Here is a 17,948-nt window from a genome sequence, read left to right on the forward strand (position 1 = left end):
GCTCAGTATGTGCACTGAGCACCCTTACAAATTACCTAGGACAGTTACCTCAAAAAAGGGATGATCTTCAGAAAACTGGGACAGGTTGCAACCCTAGGGGCAAGTAAGGAATTAAAGGCTCATTGTGGTCACTATCAGCAGCATACAGAGACAATTATGCCTACCACTGGTGGGGTGTGGTTCTTATGGACAGGGCTCAGCCACACTTACCAGCACTCAGGAGGTTCCCCATTGACTGTCTATTGACTGTCTGAATGCATCAATGGAAGGGAGAGGAGAGAGTGCCCTGCAATTTTTCAATAGAGGCCCAAGTACTTTCCTGCTGCACTTTATAATCTTTAGGAGCTGAGCTGTTCCAGCAAACTGCCTCAGAGAGGCACAGTTCTTGGCGACAGCTACTTACATAGAACAGCTTATGCTCCAGAATTTGTCAGTAAGGCTAGTTCCCCATGGACCCACCATCAGGCATGGCTAGCCTCTGGACTGCTACATTCTTGAATATGACAATGAGGAGTATCCCAGAAAGGAAGACTCCAGAAAACAGGTTAAGCCAATTGCTAATAGACCCACATAAGCAGTCCCTGGGCCAGGAATTAGTAGATCAGATATTTCTGAAGTGGAACACAACAGAGAAATCTATTTTAGTGACTTAAGCATGAACGTAGAAGACAGACACATCTGAAAATCATTTATGTATTGAGAGGTTTTGAAATTTTGTTCATAAGTCTTTTTCCCTCAGGACTCTAATGAAAAGGTTAAAATAGATCTCCAAACTTGCAGCAAAAGGACTCTTCTCTAAATCAATCTTTGTGCATTAATATATTCTTCACAGATGCATCTAGAATTCTATTAACATGTTAAGGTATACCACATGATCTATTTTCCACAGTAATAAATTCCATGCCATTTTTCATAGCACTCTAGGCTTACTCACAAACTCAGCTTTAAAATGCCTTAGTTACGTTATTTTAACTGTGTGCTAAAATAACAGTCTTATTTCTACACTGCCATAACATTATCTAGTTTAGGTAAATGAACTTGTTAAAATAGTAAACTATATTCCAAGCAATTGTTGTTATGAGGTTACAGAATAAATTAGAGCTTGCAGTCTGACAATCATCATCAAAATGCAATAACTGTGTATTATAACTACCAACATCAGATATCCCTATTGTCTTTATAATTTTGTTATCTACCTGCCGTCTTCATTGCTTCGATAAAATACTAGGAAAGGGTCAGATTTCCCAAAGAAGTCCTTCTTGTCTAACTTGTTTGCACAAAACTGCATAAGTACAGAATCCTAAAAAAGAAATAAAGACACAAATTATGCTCAGCTTGTCATCTGCAAAAATAAAGAACAAACAACAAAACAAAGTAGTTCATTTATATGTGAGCATTTAAGATTACTCACCTTCAAGATAATCTCTGCACATTCACATTCTTGGGATATGCCAACAGTGCAGCTTGACCCAGTGAAACCTTCTAGAAGCAGTGCTCACTGAAGTGCTCTCAGACCCCTTTTGTATCCAAGCATTTGGAAGGCAGTACTATAATAGGGAGACATGTCATGGTGCACCAAATGCCTCAGTTCCTTCCATTGCCTTCTTGGGTCCAAAGTTGAAATTATGACTGAGTAAGAGGGGAAGGTGGGTGGGGAGTGTGAATATGAAGAGTTCATCTCAAAGAATTTGGTTACAGACAAGTAACCTTCATTTCTTCTTTGAGTGGCCTCTGCACTTTCCTACTCTTAGGATAGTTGGATAAGCAGTACTCTTGTCTCTGGATAGTACAACATGGAGTCCTAGTTAAATAGAGACTGTAATACTACTTCACCAAACTGCATCTGATCTAGATGCCAGCTCTAAGGAATATTTCTAATGTTATGAAATAGAGCTCCACATGGCAACTCTACAGATTTCTAATATGAGAATATTGTAGCTAACAGCACAGACAGCAACTCCACCAACAGTATGTCAAAGACAGGCCACAGAAGCAGCCCTTGCTCTAGCCAAGTGCACTCTAAGCCCTTCTAGAAGAGGAACAGATGTAAGTTTATAAATCTTTCCATACTTATTCTAATTCACTTAGAAAGGCATTGGCATGTGATTGCCTGACTGCTACTCTTTTCTGAATGAGAGAAAAAAACCCCTAGGTGATTGCTTGTATTCCTTAGACTGAACCAAATGGAGCATTAGCCCTCTAAGTTGTGCTTCCCTGAGTGAAAGTAAAGCTTGGGAAAATATACTGTGAAGTTTATAGACTAGTTAAGATGGAGTTTTGTTACAACCTTGAAGGGAAATTTCAGGTGCAGACAAAGGACTATGATATTTTTGTGAAAGACTGTAAGGGAGACAGGGGAAATCAGCCATAAGAGCCTGCAACTTGTTCACTCATCTAGTGAATTTAATAGCTACCATAAAAGCTGTCTGAATTGTGATATGAAACAGGGAACAATCTCTCATAGTCTTGAAAGGAAGTTCCATGAGCTAAGTACTAGATTGAGGTTCCATGTAGATATGGACTCACTAATCAGAGGGCAGATGTTCATTAATCCCTTCAATAATCTTATTATAGCATGTCTAAATATAGTATTTTACTTGACTACATTTTGATGGTATCTTGAAGCCAAGATGCTTGTGAGATGTACTTTTACTGACAGTTAGGACAGCCCAAAGGATTTCAAATGAAGTAATTACTTCAGTATGGACTGAACAGGAGCTGAAGCTTGGTTCATGTTATTGTGGGTACACACAAAAAGAAACTTTTCCACTTATAACTGGTGAGTTGACTGCTTCCTGGAGTTGAATAGACTCTTCTTTACTTTTTCCAAACAGATAGCTCAAGTTCTATGACCATGCCTTCAAGTGGAGAGAGTCTGAATACGGATACAATACAATTTCTCTGTTAGGTCAAAAGAAAATGAGTACTTGTGGCACCTTAGAGACTAACAAATTTATTTGAGCATAAGCTTTCGTGAGCTACAGCTCACTTCATCGGATGCATTCAGTGGCTGAATGCCACTAATGTCTCTAAGGTGCCACAAGTACTCCTTTTCTTTTTGCAAATACAGACTAACACGGCTGCTACTCTGAAACCTGTTAGGTCAATAAGTCTGGAATTGCAGGAGACAGATAAAACCCTTGTGATGGTCACAGTACCTGAGAATGACTAATGTCTTGCTCAGGCCAGGGCAATCACAATAACCTTGGCTTTGTCTTATTTATTTTCCAGTGAACACTGAATTAGAAGAATTGGGGGAAAATGCAGAGAGGAGACCTACCTCACAGCCTAGAGGAAATAGAATATCAGGGTTGGAAGGGACCTCAGGAGGTCATCTAGTCCACTGCCCTGCTCAAAGCAGAACCAATCCCCAACTAAAATCATCCCAGCCAGGGCTTTGTCAAGCCCGACTTTAAAAACCTCTAAGGAAGGAGATTCCACCATCTCCCTAGGTAACGCATTCCAGTGCTTCACCACCCTCCTAGTGAAAATGTTTTTCCTAATATCCAGCCTAAACCTCCCCTACTGCAACTTGAGACCATCACTCCTTGTTCCATCATCTGCTACCACTGAGAACAGTCTAGAGCCATCCTCTTTGGAACCCCCTTTCAGGTAGTTGAAAGCAGCTATCAAATCCCCCCTCATTCTTCTCTTCTGCCAACTAAATAATCCTAATTTCCTCAGCCTCTCCTCATAAGTCATGTGCTCCAGCCCCCTAATCATTTTTGTTGCCTTCTGCTGGACTCTTTCCAATTTTTCCACATCCTTCTTGTAGTGTGGGGCCCAAAACTAGTCATAGTACTCCAGATGAGGCCTCACCAATGCTGAATAGAGGGGATTGATCACATCCCTCGATCTGCTGGCAATGCTCCTACTTATACAGCCCAAAATGCTGTTAGCCTTCTTGGCACCATGGGCACACTGTTGACTCATATCCAGCTTCTCATCCACTACTAACCCCTTTTCTGCAGAACTGCTTCCTAGCCACTCGGTCCCTAGTCTGTAGCAGTGCATGGGATTCTTCCGTCCTATCTTGTTTCAACAAGATACATCTCCAGATACCTCCACAGGGAGAAGATATAGTTTGTTACCAAGTTCTGGAGTAACTACTTGTGCTGATCCTGCAAGTTTCTGCTCAGCTGATAGGCCAGTATCTTATCCTTGTTTGCAAGGAGGATAAATTTGGTGTACTGCGCACCGCTCCCACAGAGTGGAAGTGTCTTTGCACAGCTTGCTTGTTCATCCAAAATATTGATGTAGTAGTCCTGGCAACTACTTGAGCCACTCTGTCATGTGGTTGAAGGAGAAAGGACTCGAGAGCCCAAAGTATTCCTTTTAATACTGATACGGAGTTTTTCCTCTCTGAACTTCCAGTGACTGAACTGTCAAATTCTTGCAACAGGCTCCCAGCCCAGATTGGAAGCGTCTGAGTCTACTGTGTCTGACAGAATTGCAGGGTTGAATGTGGGAATAGGAACACACCTCTGGGTAATGTCTGTTTTGGTATATAGTGTCCTTTTAGCCAGTGTTGTAGAGGCCTCATCTTTAAATGTGTACATAGTGTTATGTACATTACAGAAGCCATAATGCCACCAAGCTTGAGTAAGAACAGCACTGTTTGATATTCGTTCTCCTATAGTACTTTTATCGCTGTTTTGCTGTAAGGATTTTAAAGTGCCTTTCTTCTGGAAGAAAACCTCTGCCTTTTTGAGAATACAAAATTTAACCAACAAAAGGTATGATGTGGGCTGGAGCTCTGTGCAATTTCTTCCCATTTATCTTGAACCCCAGTGTTTGGAATAGGGTACATGATTGTGACATCCTGTGAGGATGCCCAGATGAGCCAATCATGCAAGTAAGGGACCCTAACTTCTCAAATGTGCTGATACTACTGACAAGCACTTGAGGTGCTGCAGATAAGCCAAATGGAATGACAACAAGCCATAAGTATTTTTGATGTGAATATCTGATTGAGATGTGACAATAAACATCCTGTACAGCAAGAGCCCCAAACCAGTCTTGAATTGATCAGGAGGAGATGATCATGACTTGGATAAGCAAGCAGAGGTTGAACTTTCTGTTGAAAGAGTTGAGATTTTGAAGGTCTAAAATGATTCACAAAAAGAAAAGGAGTACTTGTGGCACCTTAGAGACTAAAATTTGAGCATAAGCTTTCGTGAACTACAGCTCACTTCATCGGATGCATGTAGTGAAAAATATAGTAGGGAGATTTTATATACAAAGAGAACGTTAAACAATGGGTGTTACCATACATACTGTAACGAGAGTGATCAGGTAAGGTGAGCTATTACCAGCAGCAGAGAAAAAAACCTTTTGTAGTGATAATCAAGGTGGGCAGTTGACAAGAATGTGTGAGGAACGGGGGGTGGGGGGGAAATAAACATGGGGAAATAGTTTTATTTTGTGTAATGACACATCCACTCCCAGTCTTTATTCAAGCCTAATTTAATGGTGTCCAGTTTGCAAATTAATTCCAATTCAGCAGTCTCTCGTTGGAGTCTGGTTTTGAAGTTTTTTTGTTGTAATATTGATTACAGACCTAAAAGTCTCAAGTGACCAGAGAGATTAAAATGTTCTCCGACTGGTTTTTGAATGTTATAATTCTTGACGTCTGATTTGCGTCCATTTATTCTTTTATGTAGAGACTGTCCGGTTTGGCCAATGTACATGGAAAAGACGCCCTTGAGGAATTCCACCATGATTACAACAATTGATTTCATCCCATCATCAACCTCAGCCTGGACCAGTCCACACAAGAGATCCACTTCCTGGACACTACAGTGCTAATAAGTGATGGTCACAAACACCACCCTATACCGGAAACCTATTGACCGCTATACTTACCTACATGCCTCCAGCTTTCATCCAGACCACACCGCACGATCCATTGTCTACAGCCAAGCTCTACAATAAAACCGCATTTGCTCCAACCCCTCAGACAGAGACAAAAACCTGCAAGATCTCTATCAAACTTTCTTACAACTACAATACCCACCTGCTGAAGTGAAGAAACAGATTGACAGAGCCAGAAGAGTACCCAGAAGTTACCTACTACAGGACAGGCCCAACAAAGAAAGTAACAGAATGCCACTACGAGCTGTCACCTTCAGCCCCCAACAAAAACCTCTCCAGTGCATCATCAAGGACCTACAACCCATCCTGAAGGACGACCCATCACTCTCACAGATCTTGGGAGACAGGCCAGTCCTTGCTTACAGACAGCCTCCCAACCTGAAGCAAATACTCAGCAGCAACCACACACCACACAACAAAAATACTAACCCAGGAACCTATCCTTGCAACAAAGCCCGTTTCATAGATACTAAGGTCAGAAGGGACCATTATGATCATCTAGTCTGACCTCCTGCACAATGCAGACCACAGAATTTCACCCACCCACTCCTGCAAAAAACCTCTCACCTATGTCTGAGCTATTGAGGTCCTCAAATCGTGGTTTAAAGACTTCAAAGAGCAGAGAATCCTCCAGCAAGTGACCCGTGCCCCATGCTACAGAGGAAGGCAAAAAACCTCCAGGGCCTCTTCCAATCTGCCCTGGAGGAAAATTCCTTCCAGACCCCAAATATGGCGATCAGCTAAACCCTGAGCATATGGGCAAGATTCACCAGCCAGATACTACAGAAAATTCTTTCCTGGGTAACTCAGATCCCACCCCATCTAACATCCCATCATACCATCTCCTCCATAAACTTATCGAGTTTAATCTTAAAGCCATATAGATCTTTTGCCCCCACTGCTTCCCTTGGAAGGCTATTCCAAAACTTTACTCCTCTGATGGTTAGAAACCTTCATCTAATTTCAAGTCTAAACTTCCTGGTGGCCAGTTTATATCCATTTGTTCTTGTGTCCACATTGGTACTGAGCTTAAATAATTCTCTCCCTCTCCGGTATTTATCCCTCTGATATATTTATAGAGAGCAATCATATCTCCCCTCAACCTTCTTTTAGTTAGGCTAAACAAGTCAAGCTCCTTGAGTCTCCTTTCATAAGACAAGTTTTCCACTCCTCGGATCATCCTAGTAGCCCTTCTCTGTACCTGTTCCAGTTTGAATTCATCCTTCTTAAACATGGGAGACCAGAACTGCACACCGTATTCCAGGTGAGGCCTTGTAGAACGGTACTAAAACCTCCTTATCCCTACTGGAAATACCTCTCCTGATGCATCCCAAGACCGCATTAGCTTTTTTCACAGCCATAACACATTGGCAGCTCATAGTCATCCTATGATCAACCAATACTCCAAGGTCATTCTCCTCCTCCGTTACTTCTAATTGATGCGTCCCCATCTTATAACTAAAATTCTTGTTATTAATCCCTAAATGCATGACCTTACACTTCTCACTATTAAATTTCATCCTATCACTATTACTTCAGTTTACAAGGTCATCCAGATCCTCCTGTATGATATCCCTGTCCTTCTCTAAATTGGCAATACCTCCCTTTGTATCATCCGCAAACTTTATTAGCACACTCCCACTTTTTGTGCCAAGGTCAGTAATAAAAAGATTAAATAAGATTGGTCCCAAAACCGGTCCTTGAGGAACTCCACTGGTAACCTCCCTCCAGCCTGACAGTTGACCTTTCAGTAGGACCCGTTGTAGTCTCCCCTTTAACCAATTCCTTATCCACCTTTCAATTTTCATATTGATCCCCATCTTTTCCAATTTAACTAATAATTCCCCATGTGGCACAGTATCAAACGCCTTACTGAAATCTAGGTAAATTAGATCCACTGCGTTTCTTTTGTCTAAAAAAATATGTTACTTTCTCAAAGAAGGAGATCAGGTTGGTTTGGCACGATCTACCTTTTGTAAAACCATGTTGTATTTTGTCCCATTTACCATGGACTTCAATGTCCTTAACTACTTTCTCCTTCAAAATTTTTTCCAAGACCTTGCATACTACAGATGTCAAACTAACAGGCCTGTAGTTATCCGGATCACTTTTTTTTCCTTTCTTAAAAATAGGAACTATGTTAGCAATTCTCCAATCATACGGTACAACCCCTGAGTTTACAGATTCATTAAAAATTCTTGCTAATAGGCTTGCAATTTCGGTTGCCAATTCCTTTAATATTCTTGGATGAAGATTATCTGGGCCCCCCGATTTAGTCCCATTAAGCTGTTTGAGTTTCGCTTCTACTTCAGATATGGTAATATCTACCTCCATATCCTCATTCTCATTTGTCATGCTACCATTATCCCGAAGATCCTCTTTAGCCTTATTAAGCACTGAGGCAAAGTATTTGTTTAGATATTGGGCCATGCCTAGATTATCCTTGACCTCCACTCCATCCTCAGTGTTTAGCGGTCCCACTTCTTCTTTCTTTGTTTCCTTCTTATTTATATGGCTATAGAACCTTTTACTATTGGTTTTAATTCCCTTTGCAAGGTCCAACTCTACTTGACTTTTAGCCTGTCTCACTTTATCCCTACATGTTCTGACCTCAATAAGGTAGCTTTCCTTGCAGATCACCTCCCATCTTCCACTCCCTGTATGCTTTCTGTTTTTTCTTAATCACCTCTCTGAGATGCTTGCTCATCCAGCTTGGTCTACAACTCCTGCCTATGAATTTTTTCCCCTTTCTTGGGATGCAGGCTTTCAATAGCTTCTGCAGCTTTGATTTAAAATAATCCCAGGCCTCCTCTATCTTTAGATCCATAAATTCTTCAGTCCAATCCACTTCCCTAACTAATTTCCTTAATTTTTGAAAGTCAGCCCTTTCGAAATCAAAAACCCTGGCTGCAGATTTATTTTTGTTAATCCTTCCATTCAGTTTGAACTGAATTAGCTCATGATCACTTGAACCAAGATTATCCCCTACAACCATTTCTTCTATGAGGTCCTCACTACTCACCAAAACCAAATCTAAAATGGCATCCCCTCTAGTCGGTTCAGCAACTACTTGATGAAGGAATCCATCAGCTATCACATCTAGGAAAATCTGAGCCCTATTATTGTTACTAGCACTCGTCCTCCAGTCTATATTTGGGAAGTTAAAGTCTCCCATGATCACACAGTTTCCATTAGTATTTACTTTATTAAAAACATTAAAAAAGGGCCCTAACCATATCCAAATTAGATCCCGGCGGTCTATACCACACCCCAAGCACTATCCCAGGGGAGGCGCTAATAGTTTTCTTCCCCAATGTCATTTGTGCCCAGACGGACTCTGTCTTATCCATTCCATCGCTTCTTATTTCTTTACATTCTACCTCATCATTGATATACAGTGCTACTCCACCACCTTTACCTTTATTTGGGTATTTCCTAAACAGCACATACCCTTCAATACCTGTAGTCCAGTCATGACTACTATTCCACCTTGTTTCTGTTATCCCTATAATATCTGGTTTCACTTCCTGCACCAGTAGCTCTAGTTCCTCCATTTTGTTACCTAGGCTCCTCGCATTGGTGTACAAACATCTTAATTTTTACTGTTTGGCTTCACTCACATTCTGTACCCTATTAGGCACGGTCATTCTACAGCCAGTATAACCTATTAGACTGGTATCCACACTGCCCTTCCTCCTTATATCCATTCTCCTACCCATGGCTGTATCCTTTCTTACTTCGTTTTCTTCCCTCTCAATGCTAAAATCCGGCGTGGAAATTACCTGGACATCTCCCAACCATCTCCCAACTGTGTCCACATATCTATTCTGGGGACACCATCATAGGGCCTAATCACATCAGCCACACTATCAGAGGCTCGTTCACCTGCACATCTACCAATGTGATATATGCCATCATGTGCCAGTAGTGCCCTTCTGACATGTACACTGGCCAAACCGGACAGTCTCTACACAAGAATAAATGGACACAAATCAGATGTCAAGAATTAGAACATTCAAAAATCAGTCGGAGAACATTTCAATCTCCCTGGTCACTCGATTACAGACCTAAAAGTCGCAATATTACAACAAAAAAACCTTCAAAACCAGACTCCAACTCCAGTATTGAATGAAATTCTGATCTTAGCATGTCCTCCGGTGAAAGATGCATGAAAGGAGATGGGGAAGGAGAGTTGGGACAAGGGATAATGTTTACAAACTCCAAGATACATCGGTCTATGGCAGTAGTACTCCATGTATATAAGAAACATGAGAGATTGTTTTCAAATGAAGGTGAGCCCTCTTATAGGTTTAAAACTGACCTAATTTTTTTGGGCATCCCATCAAACCTGAGGCTGGTGCAGAGGAAGACGATACAGTGGAACTCCTGCTAGCTCATGGTAGTTAGGTATTGCGTTGCTGCCGATGCTGAACAAGAGGCTGCTGTTGGTATAGGAAGTAGAGGCTTGGTATGGTTTCTCTGGCAACAAAACTGAGTCAGAAAATCTTTTCTTAGGGGGCTGACAAATCCACAGAGACCTTGCAGCATACCTGGTATCTTTCAGTTTTTCTAGAACCTTGTCTGTTTGAAAGCTAAATAGCCTTTCACCATCAAATCACAGATCCTCGATGGAGGTTCTTGTTTCTGGAAGAATTCCAGAACAACAGATACACGTGGTGCCTCAAAGTAATCGTGGATGCTCCAGCTCTAAACATTACATCAGAAGCATCAAATGATGTTCTCAAGGAATGCATAGCAACTAAATGAACTTTGATAACCAGGGCTTTGGCCAGTTATCTCTGGTCTTCAAGCCATGACTGGGCAAACAGTGCTATTGTACATTACTGCCTGAAAACTCACCACTAATTCCCAGCTTGGCAGAGGAAAACATCTTTCTACCTTGTGCATCTAGCTGCTTAGTTGCTCTAACAGAAGGGGTAGAGTGGACTACACCTTTATCACAGTCACCAAGTGAGCTGCACTTCATACTCCTTCCAGTCTGTCTTGAGTGCACTTCACAGGTGACTGGCCTGGCTACCTTCACCCTCTCTCAATGGTGAAACCACATGGTCCTACTACTCAGATTGGATCTCTGAGCTGCAGCCCCCATTTACCAACCGTGTTAACCTGACAGACCCAACTGGCTCTGGCACTTTTCCTCCAGGAGCTTATGAAAGAGTGAGCTTGTGAAAGAATAAGTTTGCAGGGACAGAGAAACAGCTTCATCAAAAAAAAAGTATCATTTATTCACCCAAAAGTATACACCAAGCCAAGAAGATGGTATAAATAATTAAAGGCTTATACTCCCATTTCCCTTACCTGCACCTTAATATTTCCTTGCCAGCTTTGATAAGTTCCATAAAGCCCAGTTACCTCCCTCTCTAGTAGGCTGGGAGAAGCAGACTGCTTGCTGCAGCTTCTGTCTGTGTCTCATTCAGCCTGTGTGCCAGGCTCAGTTTGCTAATGGATCCTTTCTTCCCTCCCTCCATCTCTGCTAGGCTAGCATCTTTAAGATTTTATTATATGCTTTGATCCTAGGTTTGGCCCAGGAAAAGTAAACTTTGTCAACCTAGTGGGCACCAGGCCAGGAGTTATTTTCCACTTATTAGCTTTCTCATTGTTCCTGAAGGATGTTGGCATTGCTTATAATAGCACCTTATCTTTGCCATTGTTTTATTTCCTGTTCATTTCCCCTTGCAACTTCCTTTGACTTAAGTCTATACACAGTCAGAGAAGAGAATCTCACAGGTAAACTGAGGCACATATGATATTTATAAACAATACACAACTCCCTCATTCTGCACAACCATCCTTTAGCAATTTGGGCAGGAGCCACCACTACCAATGAATTAGTAGCTTGAAGGATCAGCAAGAAAAAGATGACATCAGAAGGCAGCTCCATATAGTTTGCTTTTTTAGAAACTGCCTGTCCTGATGCTCTGTTTAATCAGGTATTTTTTGCCAGCTGTAAGAAAACTTTCTAGAATTCACTAGATAATATTACTCCTAGAGGATGAACTCAGAATATTGAAAACTAAGTGTAGTTTCCTCTTGTTACCAAAGGGATGTTTAAGGTAATAGCCATTCTTTCTGCAACTTGGAACATATATTCTGCAAGGAGAGGAAGAAGATGATGCATCCACATTCTTATATGGAAGAGTTTGAACATTTGGATCTACAGGCAGAGGTTCAATAGGCTCTTCTATAGCTCTACTGCAGACAATGTGCTTGAGACAAATCTCTTGGTCCCTAGCAAGTGTAACAGTTCTGGTGCAGGTCATTTCCCTTGAACCCTTTTGGGAGAAGGTTTCCCCTGTGGCTGTCTTTCTTCAGCCCTTTTAAATTCAGGATAATATCTATAGGGAAGGTCAATATGGCCACATTGCCAGTTCTGCCAGTATCCGGTAGGGAATTCCCTATGATAACCCATAGTGAGTGAAAGTGATCTCATGGTCTGAAAGGCTGGAACCAAAGGAGGATTAGGGCAAGAAAAGGTATTAGTTCAGGGTGAAGACGATCTATATGGACCAATAAGAGGGCTAAAGACCTTCCACCAGGCTTCCATACATGTATATACCTGAAGAAGGAAAAGTGGCAGGGTAAGGAGGACACCTCTTGAACCATTGCTTATCTTTAATTCTCACGTATCAGAATCAAGGACCTGTGCAGGGTACTAAAATCCTTAATCAAAAAAGAATTCAAAACTAATTAAACAAAAGAAGGTGACGGCACAGGGAACGATCTATTCCAATGAATCTGGGTTCAAGAACCTAAAGGGGGTTCCTAGTTCACCTGCTATCACAGTTGGAAGGAACTGAGGCAATTAGCATGCCACACCTTCTTTTGTACCTCCCACCCTCCAAATCCCAGAGTCCTGAGGAGAGAGAGAGAGAGAGAGAATGCACAACAGCATTCCAGCAGACACTGCTACTAGAAGGTTCCCTCAGTCCAAGCCACAGTGCTCGCACATCTCGAGACTATGAATGTGCAAAGGCAGTTTGAAAAAGAAAAAAACGGTTACTCACCTTCTTGGAACTGTTGTTCTTTGAGATGTGTTGTTCATGCCCATTCCAATCGTGTGTGCGCGCGTGCACGTGCACAGTGGCCGGAAGATTTCTCCCATAGCAGCATCCATCGGGTTGGTCTAGGCGTCCCATGGAGTCGTGCCTTCATGGCGCTCAATATAGAGCCCTGCTGACCCACCACCCCTTCAGTTCCTTCCTGCCAGCTACTCCAACAGAGGGGAAGGAAGGTAGGTATTGGAATGGACATGAACAACACATCTCGAAGAATAACAGTTACGAGAAGATGAGTAACCATTTTTTCTTCGAGTGCTTGTTCATGTCCTTTCCAATCAGGTGACTCCCAAGCCCAAGTTCAGGAGGCAGGGTTGGAGCTGTCCACTGATTAGAGTACTGCTCGTCCAAAGGCAGCAGCATCTCTAGCCTGCTGGGTAATCGCATAGCGCATGGCAAAAATGTGTATGGAGGACCATGTCGCCGTTCTGCAGATTTCCTGAGTGGGAAGCTGAGCCAGGAATGCTGTAGATGAAGCCTGTGCCCTGGTGGAGCGTGCAGTGATCGGAGGTGAAGGAACACCTGCCAGGCTGTAGCACGCACGAGTACAGGATGGTATCCATGACAAGATGCGTTGGGATGACACAGGCTGACCTTACATCCTGTCCACCACTGTCACGAATAACTGGACTGATTTTCTAAACAGTTTCATTCTCTCACTGTAAAAGGCCAGTGCCCTGCGGACATCCAGAGAGTGGAGTCTCTGCTCCCTGCCACTGGAATGTGGCTTAAGGTAGAATACTGGGAGAAAGATATTCTGGTTGATGTGAAACTGCGACACAACCTTCGGGAGAAAAGCAGGATGAGGCCTGAGCTGAACCTTGGTCCATACAGAACTCTGTGTAGGGAGGGTCTGATGTTAGGGCCCAGAGCTCAGACACCCTCCTGGCCGAGGTTATCGCGACCAGAACTCCACCTTGTAAGAGAAGTAGCAACATGCTCCCTGCTCTAACAGTTCAAAGGGAGGGTCCATGAGCCTAGAAAGGACCAAGTTGAGGTCCCAGGCAGGGAAAGGCTGACGGATGTTAGGCTATAGCCTGTCGAGCCCTTTTAGGAATTGGCTGACCATGGTGTTAGCAAACACAGAGCAGCCCTGCGTGCCCAGGTGGAAGGCCGAGATGGTGCTAAGTGCACCCTTACCGAAGACAATGAGAGTCTCTCCAGCTTCAGATGGAGGAGGTAGTCCACAATGAGCGGCACTGAAGCTAGCATGAGGGCGAATGGTGCTGCGCTGACCAGACTGAAAAGCTCTTCCGCTTGGCAAGGTATGCGGCTCTCGTTGAGGGTTTCCTACTGCCAAGGAGGACCAGTCTAACCTGGTCTGAACAGGAAAGCTCCAATGGATTTAACCATGGAGCTTCCACGCTGTGAGATGAAGTGACTGGAGGTTAGGGTGTTGGAGACGTCTGTGATCTTGTGTGAGAAGGTCTGGGAAGAGCGCAAGGTAATCGGGGTTCCCGCGGACATGTCTAGGAGAGATGTATACCAGTGCTGACAGGGCCAGGCCAGTGCTATCAGTATGACGTGGGCTCGATCTCTGCGGATCTTGAGAAGCACCTTGTGAACGAGTGGTATGGGTGGAAAGGCGTATAGGAGAGAACCTCCCCAGTGGAGGAGGAACGCATCCATGCTGGCACCCAGGCTGTGATTCGGTAAGAAGCAGAACTGCTGGCACTTCCTGTTGCATCACGTGGCGAGAAGGTCTACCTGGGGAAAAACCCACCTCTGGAAGATTGGAATTGCGACATCCAGGCGAAGGGACCACTCGTGGCTGTGAAACGACATGCTGAGGTGGTCCTCTAGCTCGTTCTGTACCCCAGGGAGGTACGATGCCTGAAGGTGTATTGAATGTTCTACACAGAAGTATGAGGGCTTCCTGGCATATGGGAGAGGAGCATGAACCCTAGTTTGTTGATATAGAACATTGCTGTTGTATTGTCTGTCATGATTGATACACACATTGTCTGGTTAGGTATGGAAAGTCTGACATGCTAGGCACACTGCTCTCAGTTCTTTGACATTTATGTGGATATCCAGATCTGCTTGAGACCAGATGTCTTGAGTCCTGTGGTATCCCAAATGAGCTCCCCAGCCAAAGTCTGACGCGACTATCACCGGTGACAGATGGCTGTGGGGTGGTAAAGGGAACCCTTGAGCACACCTCCTGAGCATCAATCCACCACAGAGGGGAGTCAAGGACCACGCGAGGCAGGGTCACGATCCTGTCCAAGCTGTCCTGGACTAGGCGATACACTGACACAAGCCACGACTGAAGCGGTCAAAGCCTGAGTCTGGCATGCTGCACCACGTAGGTACAGACAGCCATGTGTCCGAGAAGTTTCAGGCAGTTCCTCGCTATATTGTTCAGGGCCTGAAACCTTGCCTCCGGAAGGTATGCCCTGGCTTGGGTCAAGTCCAGTACTGCCCCTATGAACTCTAGCCTCTGGATGGGAGACAGTCGATTTTGCTTAGTTTAGAAGTAGACCCAGGCTATCGAAGGTGGCTCTGATTAATCTGACCTGAGCTTCCGTTTGGGACCTGAAGTGGCCTTTGATCAGCCAGTCATCGAGATACAGAAATACCTGTACCTGGTGCCTTCGCAAGAACACGGCGACAACTGCCATGCACTTGGTGAAGACTCAAGGTGCTGCTGACTGGCTGAACGGGAGGATGGTAAATTGGTAGTGGGTACTGTTGACCACAATCTGAGGTACTTCCTGTGGGGTTGAGAAATTGCAATACGAAAATGTGCGTCCTTCAAGTCGAGGGCAGCATACCAGTCTGCTGGATCTAGTGAGGGGATGATGGAGGCCAAGGAGATCATGCGGAACCTGAGTTTCTTCACGAACTTGTTGAGTTCTCACAGGTCCAGGATAGACCTGAGGCCGCCTTTCACTTTAGGTATTAGGAATAAAAGCCCTTGCCCCTGTGTTCCGGAGGAACCTCCTCCACTGCCCCTACCAATAGGAGCGACTGCACCTCCTGGATAAGGAGCTGCTCAGGAGAAGGGTCTATGAAGAGGGACGGGGAAAGAGGGTGGAAGGGCAGGAATGCACAGAATTAGATGGAGTATCCCCTGTCTACCGTGCGGAGCACCCAGCGGTCCAAAGTGATACAGGACCATGCACAGTAGAAAGGGAACAGTGGGGAGGAAAAAGTTAAGGTGGGGTAGATCCAATCTCTGATCTGGTGTGCCATCCTCGACTGCCCCTTCAAAAGGCGGTTTGGGTTGGCCAGAGCCCTGGCCTGAAGATGGGTGTTGTCTCCTCCTGCCACTCCTGTTCCTCCTCTGAGAGCCATCCTGGTGGTTTTGCTGATGAAATCTTGGAGGAGATTGCAGTCTGAAATGTCTCCACTTGAGGGTGGCTCATGAGTCTTTCAGACTGTGTAGTTTCTTGTCTGTCATTTCAGAAAAAAGCATCACACCCTCAAATGGGAGGTCCTGAATAGTTTGCTGGACCTCATAATGGAGCCCCGAGACTTGGAGCCAGGAGCCCCTTCTCATGGCCACCCCAGTAGCCATGACCCTAGTGGCGGCATCTGCACCGTCCAACGCAGCCTGGAGGGAAGCCCGGGAGAGTAGCTTCCCCTCCTCCACAAAGGCCGAGAACTCAGCTCGGGAGTCTGAAGGGAGGAGCTCCGTAAATTTGGCCATTGCTGCAGAGGTGTTAAAAGAGTACCTGCTGACGATGGCCTGCTGGCTCAAAATATGGAGCTGCAAACCCCATGTAGAAAAGACCTCTCCCCCGACAAGGTCTAGTCGCATAGCCTCCCTGTTTTTTGGAGCGGGTCCTTGGAAACCCTGCCTCTCATGCTGGTTAGCAGCATCCACAACAAGAGAGTCAGGAGGTGGATGAGAATACAAATGTTTGTACCCTTTGGAGGACACGAAATAATGCCTCTCATTGCGCTTGGCAGTGGGCAGCAAGGAAGCTGGGATCTGCCACAGGTTCTTGGTGGTGTCCACAATAGTCTTAATAAGTGGTACGGCAATACAAGAAGGTTCTGAGGGGGCGAGGATGTCCACCATGGGATCAGCCTTGACCACATCCTCGGCCTTAATTCCCAGACCCTGAGCAGCCCTTCGCAGCAACTGCTGCGGCACCCTGTTGTCCTCAAGTGCCGGAACTATGGCTGTGCCCACCAATGCCTTGTCTGGCAACGATGAGGAGAAACACTTACAAGAAGCGGATGCTCCCTGCCATCCGCTCCCAGGGAGTCCAGCAACTCTCAGAGCAGCGTTGGTGCCAATGGAGTGCTCGCCGGCACTGGGGCTGTCGACACTGAACCTGGTGTTTACGCAGGCATCAGAAACACCGGTGCAACCGTTGATGAAACTGATGCCAAACCCCATGTCTGGGCCGATGAAGGTGGCAGGCCTGTCACCGGCATCGGCGCCAGGATCGTCAGTGCCTGTGCCATAGTCGGCGTTGAGATCAGTGCCAAAGTCGGACACGTCACCGGTGCCAAGGTCAGTGCCAGCAATGGCACCACAGCCAGAGGAGTTGGCATGTGGGCAGGCGCCGAGGTAAGCTGTGCAGTTGATGGCAGGATGAAGGTGGCTGAGGCCACAGAAGACGCAGCGGAGCAGTGCCCTTGATTCCTTCCCTGGCTTTGGTGAAAGTCCCCGGGGGTCCAGAATGGCCACTGCAATGGCCATGCTTGGGGCTCTCTCCTGTCTCTCCCTGACTTCAATCTTCGCCTCCTACTCCTCCTAGATTGGTAGGAGTCAGACTGACTCTGAGGTCTCAGACTGAAGACCACGGAGGAGTCAAGCCTCAGTGTCTTGAGCGTCGAGAGCTCGGGAAATGAGTAGGTTCTCTGTCTGAGTGGGCCAGTGCCGAAGGACATGGAGAGGGGGAGTGCCTGGACATCATTGCCGGCTTCCCTCTTGACTGCACCCGGAGGTGGGGTGGGACCGCCAGTGCTGAAGGTTCCTCCCTCCTTGGGTGTGAGAACGGCACTGTAAGATGCAGCAGGTCCTAAGCAGCTTCAAAA

General features: G+C 45.0%; 1 protein-coding gene across 8 annotated transcripts in view; it reads right to left on the bottom strand.

Moving 5' to 3' along the window:
- Nucleotides 1-17,948, bottom strand: part of CPNE8 (copine 8) — a 290,234-nt gene that overhangs the window by 167,150 nt on the left and 105,136 nt on the right. For 7 of the 8 annotated variants that reach the window (XR_007354651.2, XR_007354650.2, XR_007354652.2 and 4 more), the window contains exon 8: nt 1,197-1,300. Coding sequence is in view for 5 of the 8 variants with exons in the window: in XM_048836289.2 (XP_048692246.1) it covers nt 1,197-1,300 (104 nt within the window). In the remaining 3 variants the exon portion in view is untranslated. Of the gene's footprint in view, nt 1-1,196; nt 1,301-1,416; nt 1,548-17,948 lie in introns of those variants that run through there. The other variant, XM_048836294.2, reaches the window with a different exon arrangement.

Source organism: Caretta caretta, chromosome 1 (genome assembly GCF_965140235.1).
Source record: "Caretta caretta isolate rCarCar2 chromosome 1, rCarCar1.hap1, whole genome shotgun sequence".
NCBI lineage: Eukaryota > Metazoa > Chordata > Testudines > Cheloniidae > Caretta > Caretta caretta.